The following is a 21649-nucleotide window of genomic DNA, read 5'->3' as shown; positions in this document are numbered from 1 at the left end:
AGGTAACCAAGACTCAGAAAGACAAACATGCTGTGTGCTCACTCATAAGTGCATACTAAATATAAAACAAAGGGTAATTAGGCAACAACCCACAACTGCAGAGAAGCTAACTAACAGGGAAGACCCAAAAAGGGACACATCAATCTTTCTGGGAAGGGGAAATAGATGAGATGTCCATGAGTAAACTGGGGATGAAGGGTGGGCAATGGAGGGTAGGGGATAGGGGATGAGAACATAAGGGAATGGGATGGTTTAGCTGGAACAGGGAGGGAGGAAGGGAGAAAGCAATGAAAGAGATACCATGATAGAGAGAGATATCATAGGGATGAGAGAAACCTGGTGCTAGAGAAATTGCCAGGAATCCCCAAGGATGATCCCAGCCTGGACTACTAGCAATAGTGGAGAGGGTGCCTGAACTGAACTGGTTTGCCCCAGAGATCAGACCGGTGAATACCCTAACTGTCATCACAGAACTTTTCTCCAATGACAGATGGAAGCAGATGCAGAGATCCACAACCAATCACCAAACAGAGCTCCAGGAGTCCAGTCAAAGAAAAAGAAGAGGGATTCTATGAGCAAGTGCATCAGGATCATGATGGGGAAACATGCAGGGATGACCAAACCAAACTAGAGGGAACTCATGAAAGTTGGATCAATGGCTGTGGAGCCTACATGGGACTGGACAATGCCCTCTGTATGGCAAGACAGTTGTGTAGCTTGATCTGCTTGGGAGGGCCCCTGGTAGTAGGATCAGAATCCATCTGTGGTGCATGAGTAGGCTTTTTGGAGCCTACTACCTATGATGGGACACCTTGTGCAGTCTTGAGGCAGGGAGAATGGCTTGGAATTGCCTCTATTGGATGTTCCTCCCCATGGGAGGCCTTGCCTTCTTGTGGGTGGGAAAGGGGTGGGTTGGGAGGGGGAGGCTGGTGGGGCCAGGAGGTGAGGAGAGGGGGATCTTTGATTGGTGTGTAAAATGAATGAAAAAATTTTCTTAATAAAAAAAGAGGGAATAAAAGAGAAAAAAAGAATTAAATTAAAAAATAAAATCTAAACAAAAGATAAAGCCAAAATAGTATATTGGAACAGGATCATTTTTGTCTATAAGAGATCATTTATTAAACTATTAAAATGAATAATGAATAACCTTGACCACATAAGAGACATAGTTGTCACAGTATATGATGACTAATTTATGAACATGATAAAAAAAAAAGACAAATTGGGAAAAGATTTGTTCAAGACATTGAAGATTCAGCAGTGAGTCAATCAGATAACATTTAGTAACCTTCATGGATCTTATACTCCAATGTGGACATTTTAAAATCTGTGGCCCAGTCAGACTACCACAGCTCTGGCCAACGAAGGTGGCACTGGTTATGGTGGAACAAGTTGATGCCGACTGGAAGAATGCACTGTAAAGTCATTTGGGCTTTGAGTCATTAAATATGCTATCAGTTGTGGTGCAGGTATACATATTTGTTAGTGGTGAATACAAATTGCCAGAAGAAATAGCCTCCAGAGAAATTAGTCTCTATACCTATAATCTGCAATTGCTATTCATCACTTATGTAGTGCTGCCTAATCTAGCAATTTGTATACTCAGTTATCTTCTCCATAAGTACATGTTCAATGCTTTCATTATGTCCTTTTTCATAGTTCTTAGCATAATGTCTTGTATGCAATAACTTAATTATTAATCTGAATATTTGGTTCTTATGTAATAAGCATTGTATCATATAAGGCCTTTATGATTAACATAACAGGCATGTCACATTAGCAATACACATATTATAATGTATTCTAGAAGTTAAAAAGCTAATAAACATTGAAAGGTAAGCAAAGAGTCAAAAAAGAAAGAAGGAAGGAGGGAGAGAAGATGGCAGAGGAAAGAAAGAGGCAACTTACTTGAAAATCCCACACTCCCTATTGAGTATGTGCTCTTGCTCTAAACAATTATTTTCCTATCAACTTAAAAAAGAAAAGAAGGAAGTAAGGAAAGAAGGAAGAAAGAGTGGAGGGGAGGAATGAAAGGAAGGAAGGCAGATAGGAGGGATGGAGAGGGGAAAATGAGGGAGGAAAGGAAGGAAGTTGGCAGGGAATGGGGGAAGGAAGGGGAGAGAGAAGGAAGGAGGGAGAAAGTGAAGGAGGGGGAGGAAGGAAGGGGGAGGGAAAGAAGAAAGAGAAAGAAGGAAAGAACATTTTGTTACCTTTCTTCTTTGGTAAGGCGTGTCAGTTTCCTAGCTTTGTGAGAAAGAATAAATCTAAAAACACAAACAACAAAAAGTGGGCAATTTAATATTTTAAATCTTAACTTCATTTCTATAGCTACACATGCCCTGCGCACTACGCAGAAGCCATCTATATGTTAACAATGTTCATAGTGTCCCTGCTTCTACATTGCATTCTTGACACTGAGGAACACGTTCTGGCTTTGGGGGATCAGGGGGCCAAAATGCCTAGGTTAATATGATGACTAATCCACTGCCCTCCAGCATGCTGGTGATCAAAAGGAAAGGACTTGGACCTCAAATGTTCACTTAAGGCTGTGTCTGAACTGTCCAGTCTTCCCTTGCCCTTTGGTTCTGTCTCATGCATGATGCCTCTGAGACACTCAGCCTTTTAGATACTGTCTCATTTCCAGCCCTACAACTGCTTTCTGCTTAACAACTTGCTCTGCCCTCCTTGTTCTTGCCTTGGCTTTCTGGTGGCCATCTCAATTTTTACTCCAGGTAAACACAACTTTGTATCCAGTACTGGCCCCCAAACACTCTTCAGCTGGCAAGTTGAAGACAGGGCTGGCCTCCCCTTCTTTGTCATGGGACTCAGAAAAATCTCAATAACCCATATAAGTAACATTTACTGTGATTTAGATAGAGTGGCCATCACCCAAACTCATGATGAAATTCCATTTACAATGTAGTGGCATTGAGAGGCGGTAGGGCCTTTCAGAACATTTTGAATTGTGAGGAATTCAAAAGATGAATATGGTTTCCATGACAGTGGACTGCTTCTTAGGAGAGTGGGCTATTTTATACAGCAAGTTTGGCTTCTCTACTTGCTTCCTTGCTTCCACTCTTGCCATGTGATTTTGTGACAAATGTTTCCTCCCTTCCACTTTTCTGCCATGTATGGAGGAGCACAAGGCCCTCATCATAAATCTAGTAAATATTGATACCATGCTCTTGGACTTCCAAAACTGAGAGCTACAATGACCTTCTCTTCTTCATAATTTAACTGGTCTTAAGAACTTTGCTTTAGCAACAGAAAACATAGTAAACCACATGGGTGCCCACACAGTCTCCATAAGAACTCTTTAGTGAAGCACACCTCTTAGCAAAACATTGAAGTAACATCAGTCTGTCATGTAAAGATGACCCCCAATATACCTCTTAATACATTAAATATGGAGTAGAAATTGATATAACAAAATTTAAATGTTATTGGTATTTGCATCTAGATATTTATTAATTAAAAAGAAGCAAGAATAATACTTCTATCACTGGATTTGGAGAGTAGTATTATCAAGTAAAAATTGTTTTAATGAAGCTTTATATTCCTTAATCAATAGTATTTTATTATCTTGTCAATAGCAAATACAACTACAATACTATAATTGTGCCTTACCCTATTATAGCAGCATAACTGCCATCTGGTTTGGTATCATCCAATGTGTATGCGATTGGAGCTTCCTCTCCTTCAATAACCATGGATCCACAGAAATCTTAGAAAATAGTGAAGTGGATGAACATATCAATTATCCTATCATTTCACCCATAGCAAATGCAAATAAACACACAGTTTTCAATTTGAGAAATTTAGAGGCCAAACATAACACATTATACTCTAAGTGTATGAAAGCAAATTAAACTGATGTCAAGGAGAGGGCTAGGTAATCAAGGTTCTGTGAAAAGAAATCAGAGTAGGTCCAGACATTGTAGCACAGTTGGTACAGTGCCTGCCTAGCATGCACAAAGCCTTAGAGTTTTTCCCAGGCATTGAACAAACTGGGTGTGGTGGAGCATACCTATAATCCCCATACCTGGGAGGTAGAAGTAGGAACCTTAGCTACATAGTGATTTTGAGACAAACTATGTATGACACTGTCTTGGACAAAAAGAACAAGATCAAAGTGGCCAATGGATGCCGGGTGGTGGTGGCACACGCCTTTAATCCCAGCACTCGGGAGGCAGAGGCAGGTGGATCTTTGTGAGTTCGAGGCCAGCCTGGGCTACCAAGTGAGTTCCAGGAAAGGCGCAAAACTACACAGAGAAACCCTGTCTCGAAAAAAAAAAAAGTGGCCAATGGAAACTGGGAAATATAAGAGGCTGAATGCTCCTATTTCATGAGGAGTCACTCCTCTTCCAACTTTTCTTTTAGAGTTGAGGTCTCACTATATTGTTCAAGCCAGCCATGAACTGGTTCCTGGTCTCATGTGGCCTTCCTATGTCAGCCTCTTGAGTAGCTGGGACTACAGATGTGTGCCGCTGTGTCTGGTCACTTAATGCCAGTTGAAGCTGTCCTTGACTTTTAGAACACAGGGCAGACAGAACATGTGAAGCTAAAATGAACCACAGAGTCCCATTTCAAACCAGAGCTCTTTCCTTTCAAGCATAGCAACTTGGGTAAGAATCTCAATCCCTTCTGAATAAAAGTACTCTCATCATCACCATCTGGAACAAAATATAGTTGGACCTCTCTAACTATGGGTTCTGTACCTGTCAATTCAAACTTACTATCAAAAACATTTTAAGGACAGGCATAGTGGCACACATCTTTAATCCAAGCATGTTCTAGACAGAGACAGGAGAATCTCTGGGAGTTCAAGACTAGCTAGCTTGTCCTAGAACATAGTGAGTTCTAGGACAGCCAGGGGTACATAAAGAGATCCTGTCTCAAAGAACCAAAAACATTTTTTGATTACATCTGTACTAACTGAATACATACAATTTTTCTTTTTATGATTCCTTAAGTATAGTGTTTATATTGCAGTATTTATATAGTTTATACACACATATATGTTATACACACATATACATAGTATACACACATGTAGTATAATTGCTATTACATGGCAACACATTATATTAAGTATTTTAATTAGAGATTATTTAGGGTATATTGAAGAACATGTGGTAGGGAGGTGGGGAGGATCTGGAAGGAGGAGTGAAATAATATGATCAAAATATAGTTTATTAAAAATAATGAAAAGCTAACTAATTACATCAAACAAACAAAGAAAGAAGTAAGCAAAAACCCTAAGCCAGTCTATATTCCTTGTCCTAAATGTTATCTACCTGCCCCTAGCCAGCTACCTAAAATTCATGACCTGAGTCTCAGGGGGCAGAAACTCAGCCCCATTATGCTGCTGCCATTGGATTCAAAGGGCAAAAGGACAGAGCTCTTCGAGGTGAGTCCTTTACAAAGGGTAGAATACTTGCTCAGTGGATGTTTCAATCCAATAAGAGCACTAACCAGGATTACTGCAGGGTGGTGAGTTAAGAGACTGAGGTGTGGCTGAATAAGGTTACAATTGTCTGTCCCTCCATATCTGGGAAGATTCACCCCAAGAACCCCCAGGAGAACCCAAATCCTTGGGTGTACAAGACCCTTACATAAGATGAGAACCTAAGCACATTCTCTTATATAGCATAAATCATTTTGAGATTACTAAAAATACCTAACAGAATATAAATGTTACATAAATTGTTATACTGAATGATTTAGAAAATAACAAGGAAAAAAGCCTACACATATTCAGGGCAGGTATAATTCTCTTCTAAATATTCTTCATCTGTAGCTGACTTGATGTGCAGGAACAGAACCCATGAATACAGAGAGCTGACTGGGTACAGGAAACGCTATCCTCACATCCAACTGTGACACTATTCCTAATTGTCTCCAGCACAGTATCGTTTCTATAGTCTTCCTCCCATTCTAGTCCACCCTCCCCTTTATCCTCAGCCTCAGGCATTGCTATTCTTTCCTGTTCTTCATTTGGTAGTTAATTAGACATGATCAGAGGGGAAAAAAAGGAATGCTTGTACATGTTGTCCAAGGCAGCAGATACTAGCTGCATGTGGTGATTCATTTAAAGGAATAAAATGCAACAAAATAGTTGATTTAGTGTCATTAGCCACATTTCAGGTGTTTGGTACCCACATATGGAGTGAGTATTAGATACAACCCTTCAGGAGCATTTCAAACAATGTAGGATGCAGCACTTTTGTGAGCATCCCCGTGCACTGTCCTACCTGGTGTAGTAGCGTAAGTGTACATGGATGAAGAAATTGATTTTTATTTCATTTAGAAGGATCTTGACAATAATAAGAGATGGCCTGAAAAATTTCACAACTGCCACTTTTTGGGTGTGTGGAGTTGGGGATAAAACACCAAGTCTTGCATGTGCTGTGCAAGCATTCAACTATTGAGCTACATCTCCATTCATGAATCCATGTCTTTATAAATCCATGCTTTTGGTATATAAGAAAATAAAATCACATGTTCTCATGGAGATTGGGAGAGGACTGAATAAACATTATATCAAATTATTCAAAGAAATGGTCACATTCCAAGGAAAAATAATTCAAAAGTTTGTGTCAATATATTTTATTTGCAAGAATTGTTTGTAGAACCTGAACTAGCCAGAGGTGGTGGCACACACCTGTAATCCCAGCACTCAGAAGTATGAGACTGGAGGATCATGAGTTTTCTGTCCAGAATTCTAATAAAAATAGTTATATCCAAATATGTATCTTGATATAAAGCTTCTTGGACCTTCTCTGGTAGGTTTTTATGTCAAAAATGCACTTACCCTTCTTCCTCCAGAAGGGCTCTTTATAATAAACTATACACTTAATGACTGAACCCAAGGGCACACGAGTGATCAGCTGGTTTCTTAGCATTGGCAGGGGAGGACTATAGTGAATCTTCATGCTCAGAACAGGTGGAATGGCACTAATCACATATTTAGCCTGAAAGAAAAGTAAACATGGTTAAATAACCATTGGCCTGCTGCAAAAGTTTTTCTTAATCCTCTCTCTCTGTCTACCTTTGTTCCCTTTCCATCCCTTAACAGTGAAGCCAGAAGGACCCAGTTAAAAACTAAAGCAGCCTTTACTGCTCCCTAGTTCTAAATCTCCTATGCCTTCCCCATTGCCCCTCCATCCCACTTCTCATGCTTTGTTCCAGCCTTCCTTTGTTTGCCATTTTGATCACCTTACACCCCTTGGTCAGTACAGACATGCTTCCAGTTTAGGCCCTGGTCCTGGCTGTTGTTCCATGTATCAGTAATTCTCTTTCCACAGAGCCATCTCCTTCAGCTCTGGGTTCACCTGTCCTGCTGAGGCCTTTGCTAACAACCTTATTTAAAGTGACATGATCAGCCAGCCCAGTCAGCCTTATGGGATGCCTTCTCCTCTCCCTGCTTGATTTCTTCCACACTACTTATCACTATTTGACATATTTTAGATTTCAACTATCTACTTGGCTACAGCTTTAATCTTTTACTAAAATGTAAAACCTCATGAAATCAGAAAATTTCCAACTCTCAGAATAATGCCAGGTCCATAAGCCATGCTTGATACTTATCAATTATTTCCTTTGATTTTATAATTACTCAAGGGCCGATTACAGAGAGTACATTTTCAATCTTCTCTCCTCTCAAATAGTTGCACTCTTTTTGCTTTCTTTCAGGTAGATGTAGCCCTGGCCAATAGACTTTATGAAGTCTGAGCTATTTTTGACCTTATATATGCTTCAGTTCTCCATGGGACTCTGATCTCTTTCCCTCACTTTGAGAGTCTTACTTACCTCATAGGTTTCGTGGTTTAAAGTTTCCACAACAACATTTTCCCCATTCTGGTCAATGTGAGTCACGGGTCTCTCAAGCTTCACTCGGTCCCCAAGGAGATCCATTATCCGCTCAGTCACTTGACCAGACCCACCAACAAATTTCCTCTCCTGGAAAGAAGAAAACTGGACTAAAGGTGGATTGTCAATACAGGAGCTGATATAAACAGCTAAGTGGCCATTTCCCCCCTGGCTATCCTTCCTCTAATGTATATAAAATTTCATTTTATTATTATGAATAATTTCCTATACCTTGTTGTTGGTATTTTTACTTACATTATTATTGTTATTTGGATATTTTCCAATTAGAGGTTATTGTCTTTTGACAAAATTATAGGCTTGACTTACTAACTCACCTTACAGTTATATTACTGTGGATTCCAGGGCTCCAAACTGAGCTGAACATTCTCAGAATAATTCTGATTTCTCTTTTGCCTGGGGAAAAACATTGCTCTGAGCCCCATCTACATTCTTTGGCTGATTCATTGGACCTAGTGAAACTCTACCTACAGCTTGGCCATCATTTTCCTGAGTATTACTAACACTTGTCCTGTGACTTAGGCTCAGACTCATCTCATCTCTGCCTTCCCTACACTACACTTCCCTCTAGCCCCAAGTCAGCTTCCTCCTATTGTAGGTAGGCCCCTCTTATCTAGGGTCAGATGCCTGCTGCTCCTATGGCCACCAAGGTCATTTTATCTTGCTGGATCTACCTGCCTTTAGCCCTGCTTCTAAACATTCCAGAGTTTCTGGATGCTCTACCTGGCTATCCATATAGTTTAACTAGACTGCCTCCTCATCCTCAATTTTCAGATCAGTTAATTTAAAAATTATTCTGTTATTATTAGTAGTAAGTGTGTTTGTCTGTATGCATGATATGTATATGTGAGTGCAAGTGTGAAGGTCAGAGAGCAATTTTGTGGAGCCAGTTTTATCCTTCTACCTACCCTTGCTGAAGTTCTTGGGATTGAACTTAGCTGTTAAACTTTTATAGTAAGCGCCTTTACCTGCTGAATATCTCATTATTCCTCGATTAACTTTTTAAAGACTATTTCAAATAGGTTCACAAAGAAGGAGGAAAAAGAGGAGGAGAAAGAAGAGAGGATGGGAGGTGACAAGAAGGAAAGGAACATAATTACCCAACTGATTAAAAACGTAAACCACTTTATACTCTGCCAAACAGGGGGCCTTACACAATGCTCAGAGAACAGGCATTGAATAAATAAAACCAAGAATGAATTCTCATATGTGGTGCTGCTTTTCAGAACATTATTTGCTCCTTCCTTCCTTCATTTATTATTTTCTTTATTTCCTTTTTTTTTTAGTATTGGGGAAGGATCCATAGCCTGGTTCATGGTAGGGAAGTGCTCTATGATTTAGCTACAGCCCAGAAGACAGTATATTCTTTAAATTTAAGTGCACTTCTGTTGTACTGTTTGGAATTTCTGAGGAGCCTAGTCTTAAAACTATGCTGACCACTTGGATACCTGACAACATATGGCTCCTTCTGAAAACCACAAGCCTGTCTCAAGCACCAACATCTAATGATTGCAGAATGACACCCATTTCTGTAGTAGTGGTTTTGTGTTGGTACAGTACCTGCCCTCCGTTGGTGGTTGAGATGATTCTGGTTGTGCCCCCACACTGCTTTACATACCACAGGAACCACAAAGCAGAGACCTCATGGGTCTCTGCAGTGACACATAGGTTCACAAAGAGAGTAGCAAGCTGCTTTGCAGATCTGCTCAGAAAGAAACAAGAGTATGATTTGCAAATGCAGGACAGAGTTTTCTTAAGAGTCTAGAGTAGTCAAGTTTCTTGTTTCCTTGGCTATGTTTAGCACACTTTAGCAAACTTCTGGAATTCAGTATCATAAAACACGAGAACATGGATTTGGGAAATATGATATTTATGCCCCCTAAAACAAAACATCTTGTTCAGAATTGACTTTGGTATCATAGTCTGTGTTATAGTTGTTTCTACACACCCTCTAGTCTTCCCAAAATCCTTATTTTGGTAAAAGGCATTCCCACTCACTAAGTGGTTAAAATCAGATTCTCAAAAGCAACTTGAATCTCTGTCTCTCTTCCTCCCAGAAGTCCTGAGTATATTTATGTGCAACACATATGTCCAGTTGCCCAAAAAGGCCAGAAGAGAGTGTTAGATCTCTTGGAAGTGGAGTTACAGGTGGTTGTGGGCCACTTGATGTAGGTGCTGGGAACTGAAACCAAGTCATCTACCAGAAAGGCAATTGCTCTTAACTTCTGAGCTGTCTCTCCAACCACATATCTATTCTTTTTTACTTAAAAACCTATGATAAATTTTAATTTATAGATCTAGGCATTTAGCTTGCCCATTATGTGTGAAGACTTGGGTTCAGTCCTAAGCATCACAGAACTCTTTAATTTCCTAATTAAAGAAATCATCAATAGCTAATAATAAAATGAATAATCATAAAATTATAAAATAAAATTTATGTGAATGTAGTCTATCTCTCTCATGAAGAAAACTGTTCTTTCTGGACAAAGAGTAATGATGATTAATTATAGCTGTAGATAAAGGAGGACAACTGCATTTCTCTATGTTGAGCAGGTCTTTTGTTTGATTTACTCTGGGAATTTCAATAGGAAAAAAATGAGCTTTACAGCATTTAAGGGAGGAAATGTCAAGCAGTCTAGAGTAATAATATTTTGTAATTTTTGCCCTGTTGACTTTTAAAGAGATAAAAGTTATACTAATTTTTTACCTAAAAATATACACATTAGATGAGCTTTGGAAATTCATAAGATAAAAATATGAGGCAATGAGTATTTTCCATATTTCTGTCACCCAAATGGTAATTACAAGTCTCATTTTGATGTATTTTTTTCTAGATATAGTTTTTCTAAAACACAATTGTGTGTCTACTATCACACTGAAAATACACTTTGTTCTTCTGAGCAACATTTTATAAATTACAACTAAGGAAATGGTCCAGCAGTAGTCTTTGAATGCATGTTTGTGATTTACTTTGAATCAGAATAGATTAGTTGTTCTGGGTGTTGTTTTCTTTAAAGTCAGCAAATGATCTCATGTGCATCTTACATAGGAATAATTAGAAAATGCCCTGGTTCTTGTTTACATAAATTCCCAACATTGTTTTTGTGAGTTGACAGCCAAGGGTATTCGCTAACTGGAGACTGAGGTCAAGGCTGTGGTAAGAATCTCTGGTCTTTATGACCTCAAAGAAACATAACTGATTTCATTCTGCAGGTGCCTAAAAGTTCTTTGAGGACAAAAGATCAAATTGAATTTATTAAAAGCTTTCTATAACAGAAGTTCTAGAATATATATAGATTATCTTATTGGAAATCTATAAAATTTGTAAATGAATATAATTCTATTACAGCAAAAATAAGTTCTATTATAAACCGTGTTCTCATATGAAGCTTTAAATAGCATAGAAAAGTGGTCTTAAATGATACAATTCACAATAGGCATCAATTTTATGACTTAAATGATCATCTCATAATGGATTGCTTTCAAAGGCATACTATATAATATGTATCATATATAATAATAATAGTAATAATAATAATAATAATAATAATAATAATAATAATAATAAAAGGTTTGAGGTAGTCAACATGTTCAACAGAACAGTAATAGGTAAATACATTGTGCCATTCACTATCATGAAATATATGGCAGTGAATGTTCATTGTTTTTTACAATCCATATTATAAATAATTTGGTTTTCAGAGTTGGCATTGTATATTCCACCATTCATATTCTATGAAAATCCACTTTTCTATGTGTTTAATATTATTTTTCAAACTGCTAAAGTATTCTTCTACATGATTTTAAAACTTTCTAATCTATCCCATCTTTTGGATACCCTTTAATTAATCTAACCAGTCTTCTGTTATTAGAGCTTCAGATTTTCCCCTTTAAAAATAATACTGGAAATAATCAGATAATCTCTCTCTCTCTCTCTCTCTCTCTCTCTCTCTCTCTCTCTCTCTCTCTCTCTCTCTCTCTCTCCTGCTCTCTTTAAGATGAATTTTAAGAAGCTGAATTTCTATAACAAGAAGTCTGTCCATTGCACATATCTTGATTATTTCTACATCTTAGATTCAGACACGTCTAAAACTTTGTTTTTACTTTGAGTGGTCAGTGCCATCACTTCCTTAACATCCAGAGCATGAAAATATCAACTTCTGAGCCAAATAGATTTTCAAGAAATTCTATTTAGCATGGCAGGACAGTATTCTTGATCTTGGATCTCAGTTCTATTACTTATGAACTTGAAATTGACTTGAACTTGAAGCCTTATAATCCTTTCCACTTTCCCTGCTGCCCAGAAGGAGTGAGGATTATGAAAACTTCATACATGTCCTAGTGCTACCAACAGGAACTTCAGCCTTGACTCAAGTGTTTTCTTTAGATACTACAGGCTTTTCAGTAATTGGGATGAGTAGGTTCACTCATAGGTGTCCTCTACAGGTGTGAATTACCTAGAAGTTGCCCTTTAAAAAATTGAAGAGTTGCACTGTATCATAGAAGGTATTTCAAATGCTTATGCTATCTACACTTGACCACCAGTGAGGAATACAAAACTAGTCCTACATCAACAACCTGGTAAGTTAGACTGTTAAACCACTGGACTTTAAAATGTTCTAAGAAAAAAATACAGCTCATTCTAGTTTGTTCTGAGGACTTTATGGGGGAAATAGCACCTTGGTGGTACAGCACTACACCTATACCTATCTTTAGGGGAAGATTTAGTTTCAGTATCTTTCAACTATTCACTTAGTCAATGGGATTGTTTTAGACATAAAGCAGCTACTTGCTTGCCTCATACCTGTTTAATGGCATACCCAAATAACCCCAAGAATTGTCACAATAAATGCTTTTGCCCAGTGGAAGCTCTTACTTGGTCCAGCAGATCTTATCCAGCAACTCTTTCATTGTCATGTAGTCCCACTCTTCTGCAAGGGGTGCCTTCCATGGAGCATCACTGGGAATCTACATTGAGATTCATTAAAGAAGAATGAAAAAGATAATTTCCCATTCAACTAACTATTTGAAAAATATTAAAAGCTCTAACTCAAAGAAAAAAAATTAAAATTTCATTTTTCCAAGTACCCCTAATAGTTTCTCAAATATCATAAATCTCACTGTCTGTGCAACTCTTTTGTTACAGATCTATAACACTCAGTTTATAATAACTCTCCTTTAGAATAAAGATATTATCCTATACAAATATACCTACAATAAAATTTAATTATTATACTGTGTAGAGAAATATATTGACAATAACAAAACAGAATGTTTATAACAATGTATTGTAATAAATTATGTGAATGTTGTCTCTCTGGAATTTTCTATTCAATATTTTCTAACTGCAGTTGGCCATAGATAATTACAGTCATGGAAACTGAAGCTACAGGTAAGGGGAATTAAGTTAATAACTTACAGAGGTCACTCACAAACTCAACTCTTTAGGATCAAATAACTGCAGCTAATCATCTCAAAATCAGTTTTCAGTTAAACCTTCCATGTTTACTTATGAGCTGCAAGTCTGGGTGTGCTGGAGAATCAAAGAACATCTATGTCCTGGGGGGTTTGTAAATTAGAAATATCATCCCAGAAATGCTACAGGATTCATACTTCTCAACTTGCTCATCTAGTGTATACAAACAACAGTCTTTTTGATAGCTCATTCTTTTAGAAGTTAGAAACAAATTCATTCATTTCACTGATGTTTAGTGATTGTTAGTGTGTGCCGGGCAGTATGTTATGCATGTGGGATGACTGATACTTTGTACCTTCTTTCTTCTGAGGACTAATGAAAAATATATATATAGTCAAAAAAGCTTTAAGAAGTGTTACCTCTTCACCCATCTCATCCATTGTCCTCCAGAGGTTGTTATTATCTAGGTAGGCGATTGGATTCCATGCTGGTGGGAACGGGCCCCTGAAGGGGTATGATTTTCCCTGTGAGATACAGATATTTAGGAGAAAACATTTATAACAGCGTAAATATTGTTAAACCTGCTAAGTTGGCAACTTTTAAGAGCAAATCATGTTAGCTACTAATATGTGACTAACCAATATGTAATAAACACTCAGGTATTTTGGCACCTGTATCCACAGAACCCTGTTCAGCTTTTTGGCATAGAAATCTCCAGTGAAGTCTTCTTTCAAACAAATAAGTTTGGTGGCATATTAAGCAGAGTAAATAGGATTGTGTCTGAAATTGAGATCCGTACCATATAAAATCTAAATGCTAGTACAGAATAGCTCCCAAAAGGTATCTCTGTTGTCAATAATATTTGTAAATACTTAGAATAAGGAGCCATTGTGTACACAGAGAATCAGAGAATTACACTTATAAACACAATACAAGTTAGAAGGGGTATGAAATCACATGTGTGCAGTTATGGGAAGGAAGAGTCACAAAACAGGATCTGGCTTGCTCTTCTAGGGAGTCAGAAGTCTAGATATACACAAGAGTTTTCAGAGGTCAGGGAAATTAAAGCAGGGAAATGAAACAACCTCAGGCCTCCCATGAAAGGATTTTGACACTAGCTAGTTCTCCCAACTAGGACAACACTTTGACATAGAGATATATAGACACAGCTCCATAAAATATTGACAATAAGACAACATACAAATCACACCTTGGAGGCTTAACTTGCTGATGACAGTTAAAGGATACATACAAACCCACTTTGGGTCTATTTAAAATGTTGGGTCAGAAGTCAGGCTGTGCAATATGACAGTATCTTTCAAGTGAATCAGGATAAGCTCTCCAGTAACTCTAAGTTATTCAGCAATGATGCATCTTGTATTGATTTTGTAGCCAGGGCAACTGAGAAGCTAAATGGGAAGAGGTTTCATGCTAATTCTTGTATTAATTCTGTGACCATCTTGGTCTTTTTTTTTGTCCATTGTAGGTGAAAGTTTTCCTGTGTCCCACCTGGTCTGCAGTCGCTCAGATCCAAATAAACACACAGGCTTATATTATTTTTAAACTATGGCCATGGCAGGCTTCTTGCTAGCTGGCTTTTATATCTTAAATTAACCCATTTCTGCCGGGTGGTGGTGGCGCACGCCTTTAATCCCAGCACTCGGGAGGCAGAGCCAGGCGGATCTCTGTGAGTTCGAGGCCAGCCTGGGCTACCAAGTGAGTTCCAGGAAAGGCGCAAAGCTACACAGAGAAACCTTGTCTCGAAAAACCAAAAAAAAAAAAAAAAAAAAATTAACCCATTTCTATAAACGTATACTTTGCCACATGGCTTGTGGCTTACCAATATCTTTACATCTTGCTTCTCCTGGTGGGGGCTAGCAGCATCTCCTCTGCTCTGTCTTTCTCCTTCTTTTCTCTCTCTAGTTAGAATGTCCTGCCTAACCTTATTCTGACTCACCATTGGCCAAACAGCTTTATTTATCAACCAATCAGAGCAATACATATTCACAGCATACAGAATGTCAACACCCATCAGTCCATAGACTATAAGAGTCAGAAAGAGAAACAGGCAGATAGAGAAAGAGAGGGTAGTCATGCGAGAAGGACACTGACATGACCAAAGCCTACTTGACAAAGAGACAGGTTTCAAATTCAAAGGCAGTACATTAGTAGAATTCCCTCTTCTTCAAAGTCAAATTCTTTTTTTTTAAGTTCCAGGGAGCATGAGATAATTATTTCAGAAAGGGAGATCCCCAGTCTGACTCTTGAACTTGACCTGGAAAAGGGGGATGGACAAATTTTATGACAGAGCAGAGTCAACTGACAACTATGACCTTCAGTTAGGACTTCACACAATGACTGCAGCCTGCTCCTCCTATATTCATCTTCTAACCAGGATACCTTGTGAGACAGGTACTTCTCTGCAACCCTTTCCTCCTTTGTCCAAGGACAATACCTTTTTTATAGAATGTTTTAGGTAAAAGTGAAATATAGGGGTACTAGTAGGTCCCTTACAAGATTCTGTTTGACATACTGTAGCTTGGAGGTTCAGGTGAAATATAAGCCAAGATAAGGTATGGGGCTTCCCAGACCACAAGATTTCAGCAAGGGTGAGTGATGGTGGCAGAGGCCAAGCGCCAAAGTGATCCCAGTACAAGGACATTCTTATAAAGGGCCAGAGTAGTAACAACTGTGTGAACAAATTGTCAAAGAAACAACATACCAAGAACACCACCCTGAAGAATACAGATGCTTTTCTTATGCAAGAATTTGCTTCCAGTCCTCAGTGTCTTACATCTAAGTAGATAATGATTTAGCTTAGCTGGATTCATAAAAGCAAGTATGCTTTTGTAAGATGAGGGAAAGTTTCTTATAAAAACAGGAAAGAGCTATTGTTGGACTCATTAAAAAAATCTCAAAGCTTTAAGCTTCAAGGAATAAGAAAGAGAGGGAGGAAATGGAAGTTTATAAAAATCACTCAACCAGAGGCACTGAAAGAAGTTTGGACCTCAGGTTTGGCTATGGTATAAACAGTTCTGCGATTGTTACTATTTTGAACGTTGTACAAGGCAGCCTGTCCTTCTGAAGAATTCATGAAAAGACATCAGAATAAGTCCTAGCTCACAAAGCCCCAAGTTACAAAGTGTAATTCCATAGAGCATTTTTATTTTATCCTCAAAATAGCCCTGTGATGTAGCATGGTAAATTTTTTTTTAACTATCATAGGTTAAGAAAACAAAGAACAAATAAGTTTAAATGACTACTTTGGAATATTACAAGTCACATGTGGAAGCTACTGGACTTTCAATTTAATTTATAGTAGTTGTGTAGGTCAAAAGTGTGTACATGTGTATACTCATGTGTACCAATGTGCATGTGTATATGTGAAAAGAGAATGGGGACTATCTGGCAATTGTCAGGAAATAATAATGAGCCAATATATAGACTGCTGACTAATACGAAAATCACTATGATTAAAGTTAAATAAGTGCCCTACATTAAGCACTATGACACAGAGTACCTGAGGGATTAGGGTATTTGAGAGAAAGGTGCATTGTCCTCTGGGCTCCCCAAGGAGAATAGTGAAGTAGACTTGTGGGAAAATAGATGGTAGGAGTCCAAAATCACCCCAAGTTCTTTCAAAGATACTTCAGCGAAGGTGGGAAATTGTGAGGAAGTAGGCAAGGCTGAATAGCAAAGATTATTAGCTATGTGATTTAAATGTCATGCACAGTTAACACACACACACACACACACACACATGCACACTATTGTAAAAATTCTAGATGACAAGGAAAAATTTGAAGATTAAATATTTATGGTGCACAGTATAACTCTGTAGTAGAATATTTGCCTATCATGTACTGGGTTTGAACCCTAGAATTACAGGATGTAAAGTTAAAACAAAGTAATAATTTATATTTTCATCAAGCAAAAACCAATCATGCTTATCGATACTTCAACATGTTTATTTCATCTATTTATTCACTTATACATTTGATGGTTGAAGGATAGGCATCTAAGTAATTACTTTCTTGATGGTTTTCAGCCTATTTTACATTCTAAACATGTTGTATGTCATTTATTAAACTTTGTCAATCATACTTTTCTTGATAATTTTCATGATATTTGGAGAATAACCATTGTCAAAGTGGGCTTAAAGGATCCCACGGGGTTCCTGAAACAGGCAGGATGTAATTGGGAGTCTCCATTTTCCAACCATACATCCACATGAGGGAAATTTTTCTTCATATATTTCTTCCCAAACAACACGTTTCAGTGAATTAAATGTTAGTGCAGATACAAGAATCCAGCTGTTTTCCTTGGAGCTGGATGCAAACAAGCTATGTAAAAATGTAAATAAATGCCATCCACTTATATTTTTCCATTTTAAAAAATTCTTATTAACTTTTTCTCATACAATATAGAGTATATTATATCCCCTCCTCCAACTCCTTCTAGATCCTCCCAACCTCCCTAACTGCGCAACTTTATTTCTCTCTCCATCTCTTTCTCTATCAATAAAATTCCCTAAACCAAAACCGAAAAACAAGCAAACAAAAAGCTCAGAAAAGGACAAAAAATTACCTAACCAAACCCACCCAAAACCACACAGATTTGAGGGCCTACCCTGGAGTGTGGTTGATATCCCAGTGACACTCCACTGTAGAAAACAGATTTTTTTTCCTTTGCAAGCAGATGTTAATTGGAGATAGTTTCTTGGTTAGGGGTGGGAACCTGTGTCCACTCTCCCCTCTCAGTCAGTACTGAGATCTCCTTAGCTCGAACCTGTGCAGGTCTTATGTGTGTTCCCACTGTCTTGCTGAGTGCATCAGTCCTGTTGTTTCTGGAAGACCCTGTTTCCTCTGAGTCCTCCATCACCTCCAGGTCTTACACTCGTTCTTCATACTCTTCTGCATAGATCCCTGAGCCTTGAGGGAAGGGTTTTGACTAAAAACATCCCATTTAGGGCTGAGTGCTACAAAGTCTCTCATTCTCTGCACACTGTTGAATTCTAGGTCTCTGTACTAATTACAATCCTCTGCAAGAAGCTTCTCTCATGATGGTTGAGCGAGGCATTGATATATGTAGATAGCAATATGTCATTAAGAGTCATTTTATTGTTATTTTCCCTTAGCAGAATAATAATAGTAGGCTTTCCTCTAAGGCCCATGACCTATCTAGTCTCAGGTTCTTGGCCACTTCAGCAGGGTCATGTATGGGCTACATCTCATGGAGTACTCCTGAAGTATAATTTTAGAAAGTAGCTTATTACTCCCCTATTTGTGACACTTTTACACCAATATTTCTTGTAGGCAGGCCATTGTGCCATTGTTATAGGTCTCAGGGTTTGTAGCTGGTGATAATGATGATTACTTTCCTATTCTGGTAGTGTGAACAGTATATAACAGCACCATAGGTCCTATTCAGTAGTGAAGAAGCTTCTGGTTGGGTACCAGCTTAATATCTCCATGTTGAATGACAAAAATCAGTGGTGTCTTCAGCATAAGGTTTTGGAAAGTAACTAGTTTCCTTGTCAATAGCCTGTGATGTTTTGGGGGTCCATGCAACCCCTTTGGCCAATGACTGATCAAGATGTAACCCAGTCCTATCACAATGTAATCCACATGTACATATGTATACATACATAAATATATACATATATGTATGTATACACAAATATATATACATATATAAACTATGATAGTTTGTAATAGAGTTATTGTGGTGACTTTAAGTGGATTAATAAGTAAATTGATAATTCTGTTTTGATTTCTAACATAGCAATGATAGAGCCACAAAAACTAGTTGAGATTCTCAGTAGTTTTTAAAAAAATATAAAAGTGTGAGAAGAGATACAAGATGGCTTTTAAGAGGTTAACAGAGCAGATTCAAAGTAGCCCTGAAATGTGATAGCTCTATAATTAAAGGCGAATGGGTCAAAATTGCAAGCTTCAGTTCTCTCTCTTTTGTAAAGACTTACTTATTTTTATTTTATGAGTGTTTTTATGTGTGTATGTATGTATGTATGTATGTATGTATGTATGTATGTATGTATGTATGCATGCAAGGTGCATGCCTGAAAGGCTACAAAGGCCAGAACAAGACATCAGATCCCATGAAAGTGGATTTAGAGTTGTGAGACACCATGTGGGTGTCCTCTGCAAGAACAGCAAGCGCTCTTAACTGCTGAAGTATCTCTCCAGGTTCATTCATTTTATTGTATGTATGCATAGATGTGTGTGTGTGTGTGTGTGTGTGTGTGTGTGTGTGTGTGTGTGTGTATGTATGTATGTATGTAGTTGGGCTGGAGTTGGAATTGCCAGCCTCAGGCACACTAGGCAAGTGTTGTACATGGAGACATACCAAACTCTTGTTCTCTTAACTTTAGAATCAGAATCACAATCTGTCTTTCACTTGTGGTGGCAGGGAGCACTGAAGGTTCTACACAGTACAAAGGATATGTATACACTAAACGGCTGTGGCTAAGGGTTTTGTGAGCATGATAAACTGTCATTTAAGCAACATTATCTTACTCATAAAGCCATGTCCATGTTTTAAAAGTAATATTCTTTGTGTTAATTCTGAGAGTCTGAATTCCTGGCATGAAGACTTAGGTTCAAATTTTATGACAAACTTGATAAAAGCAAGAAAACAATTTAATATTCATGAGCTTTATTTTGGAGCTTGTAAAGATTTGCCAGGCTCTGGAAAACCATCTGAACTCTGCCTTCTGGAGCCTTTACTTTAGAGAAGCAGGCTTGCTTGGTAACAGTAGTGTCACTATCAAGGCCCTACCAGTCCTTTTTTCCCCTTATCTTTGTTCTGGAGACCAAGGCCTCCCATTTCTATTGACTTTCCACTGCCTTCGTGTTCTTGATTCTAATGTCAGTCACTACCAGCAGGAATAGATGGCCTTGTTCTTAGATCAATCTCCCGGAGGATGACCTTTTTCTCTTAGTATGTCACCTCAAATGCTCATGGGAACCTTGCCTTCCTGGCCATGGGAGCCTAGGTTGGTTATTTGTCTTTCTATAGTGTGGCTACTTTTATACATATCAACTAGGCTATACTTAGGACATACTCATTTATCGGACTAAGCTTTCTTTCCTTTTGATCTATAGTTTCAGGTTGAGAGAAGAGAAATATAATCTTTCCCACGGGGTAAGACCTGCAAACTGTACTTGGACAAATATTTTTCTTCCTCTCTCGACATGCTGGCTTTGTGGATCTCATTCATATTTATAAACACCCAACCTGACATTGAGATTCCCTTTTGATAGCATCAACACATGGGGTCGATGTGGTTTTGAAATCTGCCAACAGCATCCCACCATATGAAAAGCCTGACATTGCTCAAGTGGGAGAGATGGGAAAGATGGAGTTGCAAAAAGCAGGTCAGGCACTATAGGAATAACCATGGCAATAGCTAACACAGGGCTTCCTCTGTACAGGCCTCTTGGTTGTACTTTACCCAAGTTTTATATACTTCACAATGACTTTAGGAGACAGGCAAAATATTGCCCATTTGAGATAGGGAAACTGAGCTAGAGAGAGAGATGAAACAATTATTTGTTGTTCTCGTAACTAAGATTTTAATTCACATACTCAAAGACCAATGTACTAAATAGGAGATTGATCATGAACTTCTCAATCTCTTATTTAGTACAACTTGATAGGTATGAGCTAATAGTTTTGAATAAATTATTTAGTTTAATCTTTATAACAACTCAGTAAATAAGAATATATAAATAGAATGTTCCATTTCGGAGATCAGTTCCAAGAATGGGCTTAGTAAATCATCCAAGAGTGTATGGTCTAGATGTGGTAGGACCAGAATTTAACCTATGATTTGTGAGTTCTTTTTCTATGTTAGTGCTGTGGACAGAGCCCAGGGCATGCCAGGTAAACCTCTACCATTGAGCTGCACCTCCAGTCTTCAAACTCATTTTAAAAGTTTTCGTGATGCATGACTGACATATGATAAATTGCTCATAAGAGTTATAGAGTTCAGGTGTCTGCTCTATGAGCAACATCTCAGGTGATTTATAGAAGGTCTCTGGAGGCATTTAATCCAGGAATCACTTCAGATTCTTGCAAGCCAGGCAGGAGCTAATGATCAGTTGAATGACTGGCCAGATCATTTCCATGGCTGTTTTTCCTCTTCCAGTAAAAGTCTAGTCCAGCTCATGCTCAAATGGTTGTCACACCAACTTCTTTATTCATCCAACAAGCACTTCCCATGTTCCTGGCAGTGTTCTAGGCACTGGATATACAGCAGACAAAAATTTATTCTCTTTCACAAGTTTATATTCTAGTAGGTCCAAAGGAAATAAATGAACT

General features: G+C 38.2%; 1 protein-coding gene across 1 annotated transcript in view; it reads right to left on the bottom strand.

Annotated features, from left to right (window-relative positions):
* The window catches only part of Maob (monoamine oxidase B), a 105205-nt gene that overhangs the window by 14239 nt on the left and 69317 nt on the right, over positions 1-21649 (bottom strand). Inside the window, exons 4-10 of the mRNA XM_059250538.1 lie at positions 13726-13830; positions 12767-12858; positions 9451-9592; positions 7813-7962; positions 6815-6974; positions 3628-3724; positions 2211-2264 (exon numbers count right to left, since the gene is read on the bottom strand). Coding sequence (XP_059106521.1) covers positions 2211-2264; positions 3628-3724; positions 6815-6974; positions 7813-7962; positions 9451-9592; positions 12767-12858; positions 13726-13830 — 800 coding nt within the window. The remainder of the gene's footprint in view (positions 1-2210; positions 2265-3627; positions 3725-6814; positions 6975-7812; positions 7963-9450; positions 9593-12766; positions 12859-13725; positions 13831-21649) is intronic.

Source organism: Peromyscus eremicus, chromosome X, assembly GCF_949786415.1.
Source record: "Peromyscus eremicus chromosome X, PerEre_H2_v1, whole genome shotgun sequence".
Classification (NCBI taxonomy): Eukaryota; Metazoa; Chordata; class Mammalia; order Rodentia; family Cricetidae; genus Peromyscus; species Peromyscus eremicus.
Note: the sequence above shows the minus strand (reverse complement) of the source record. Positions and strands in the feature narration are given on the sequence as shown.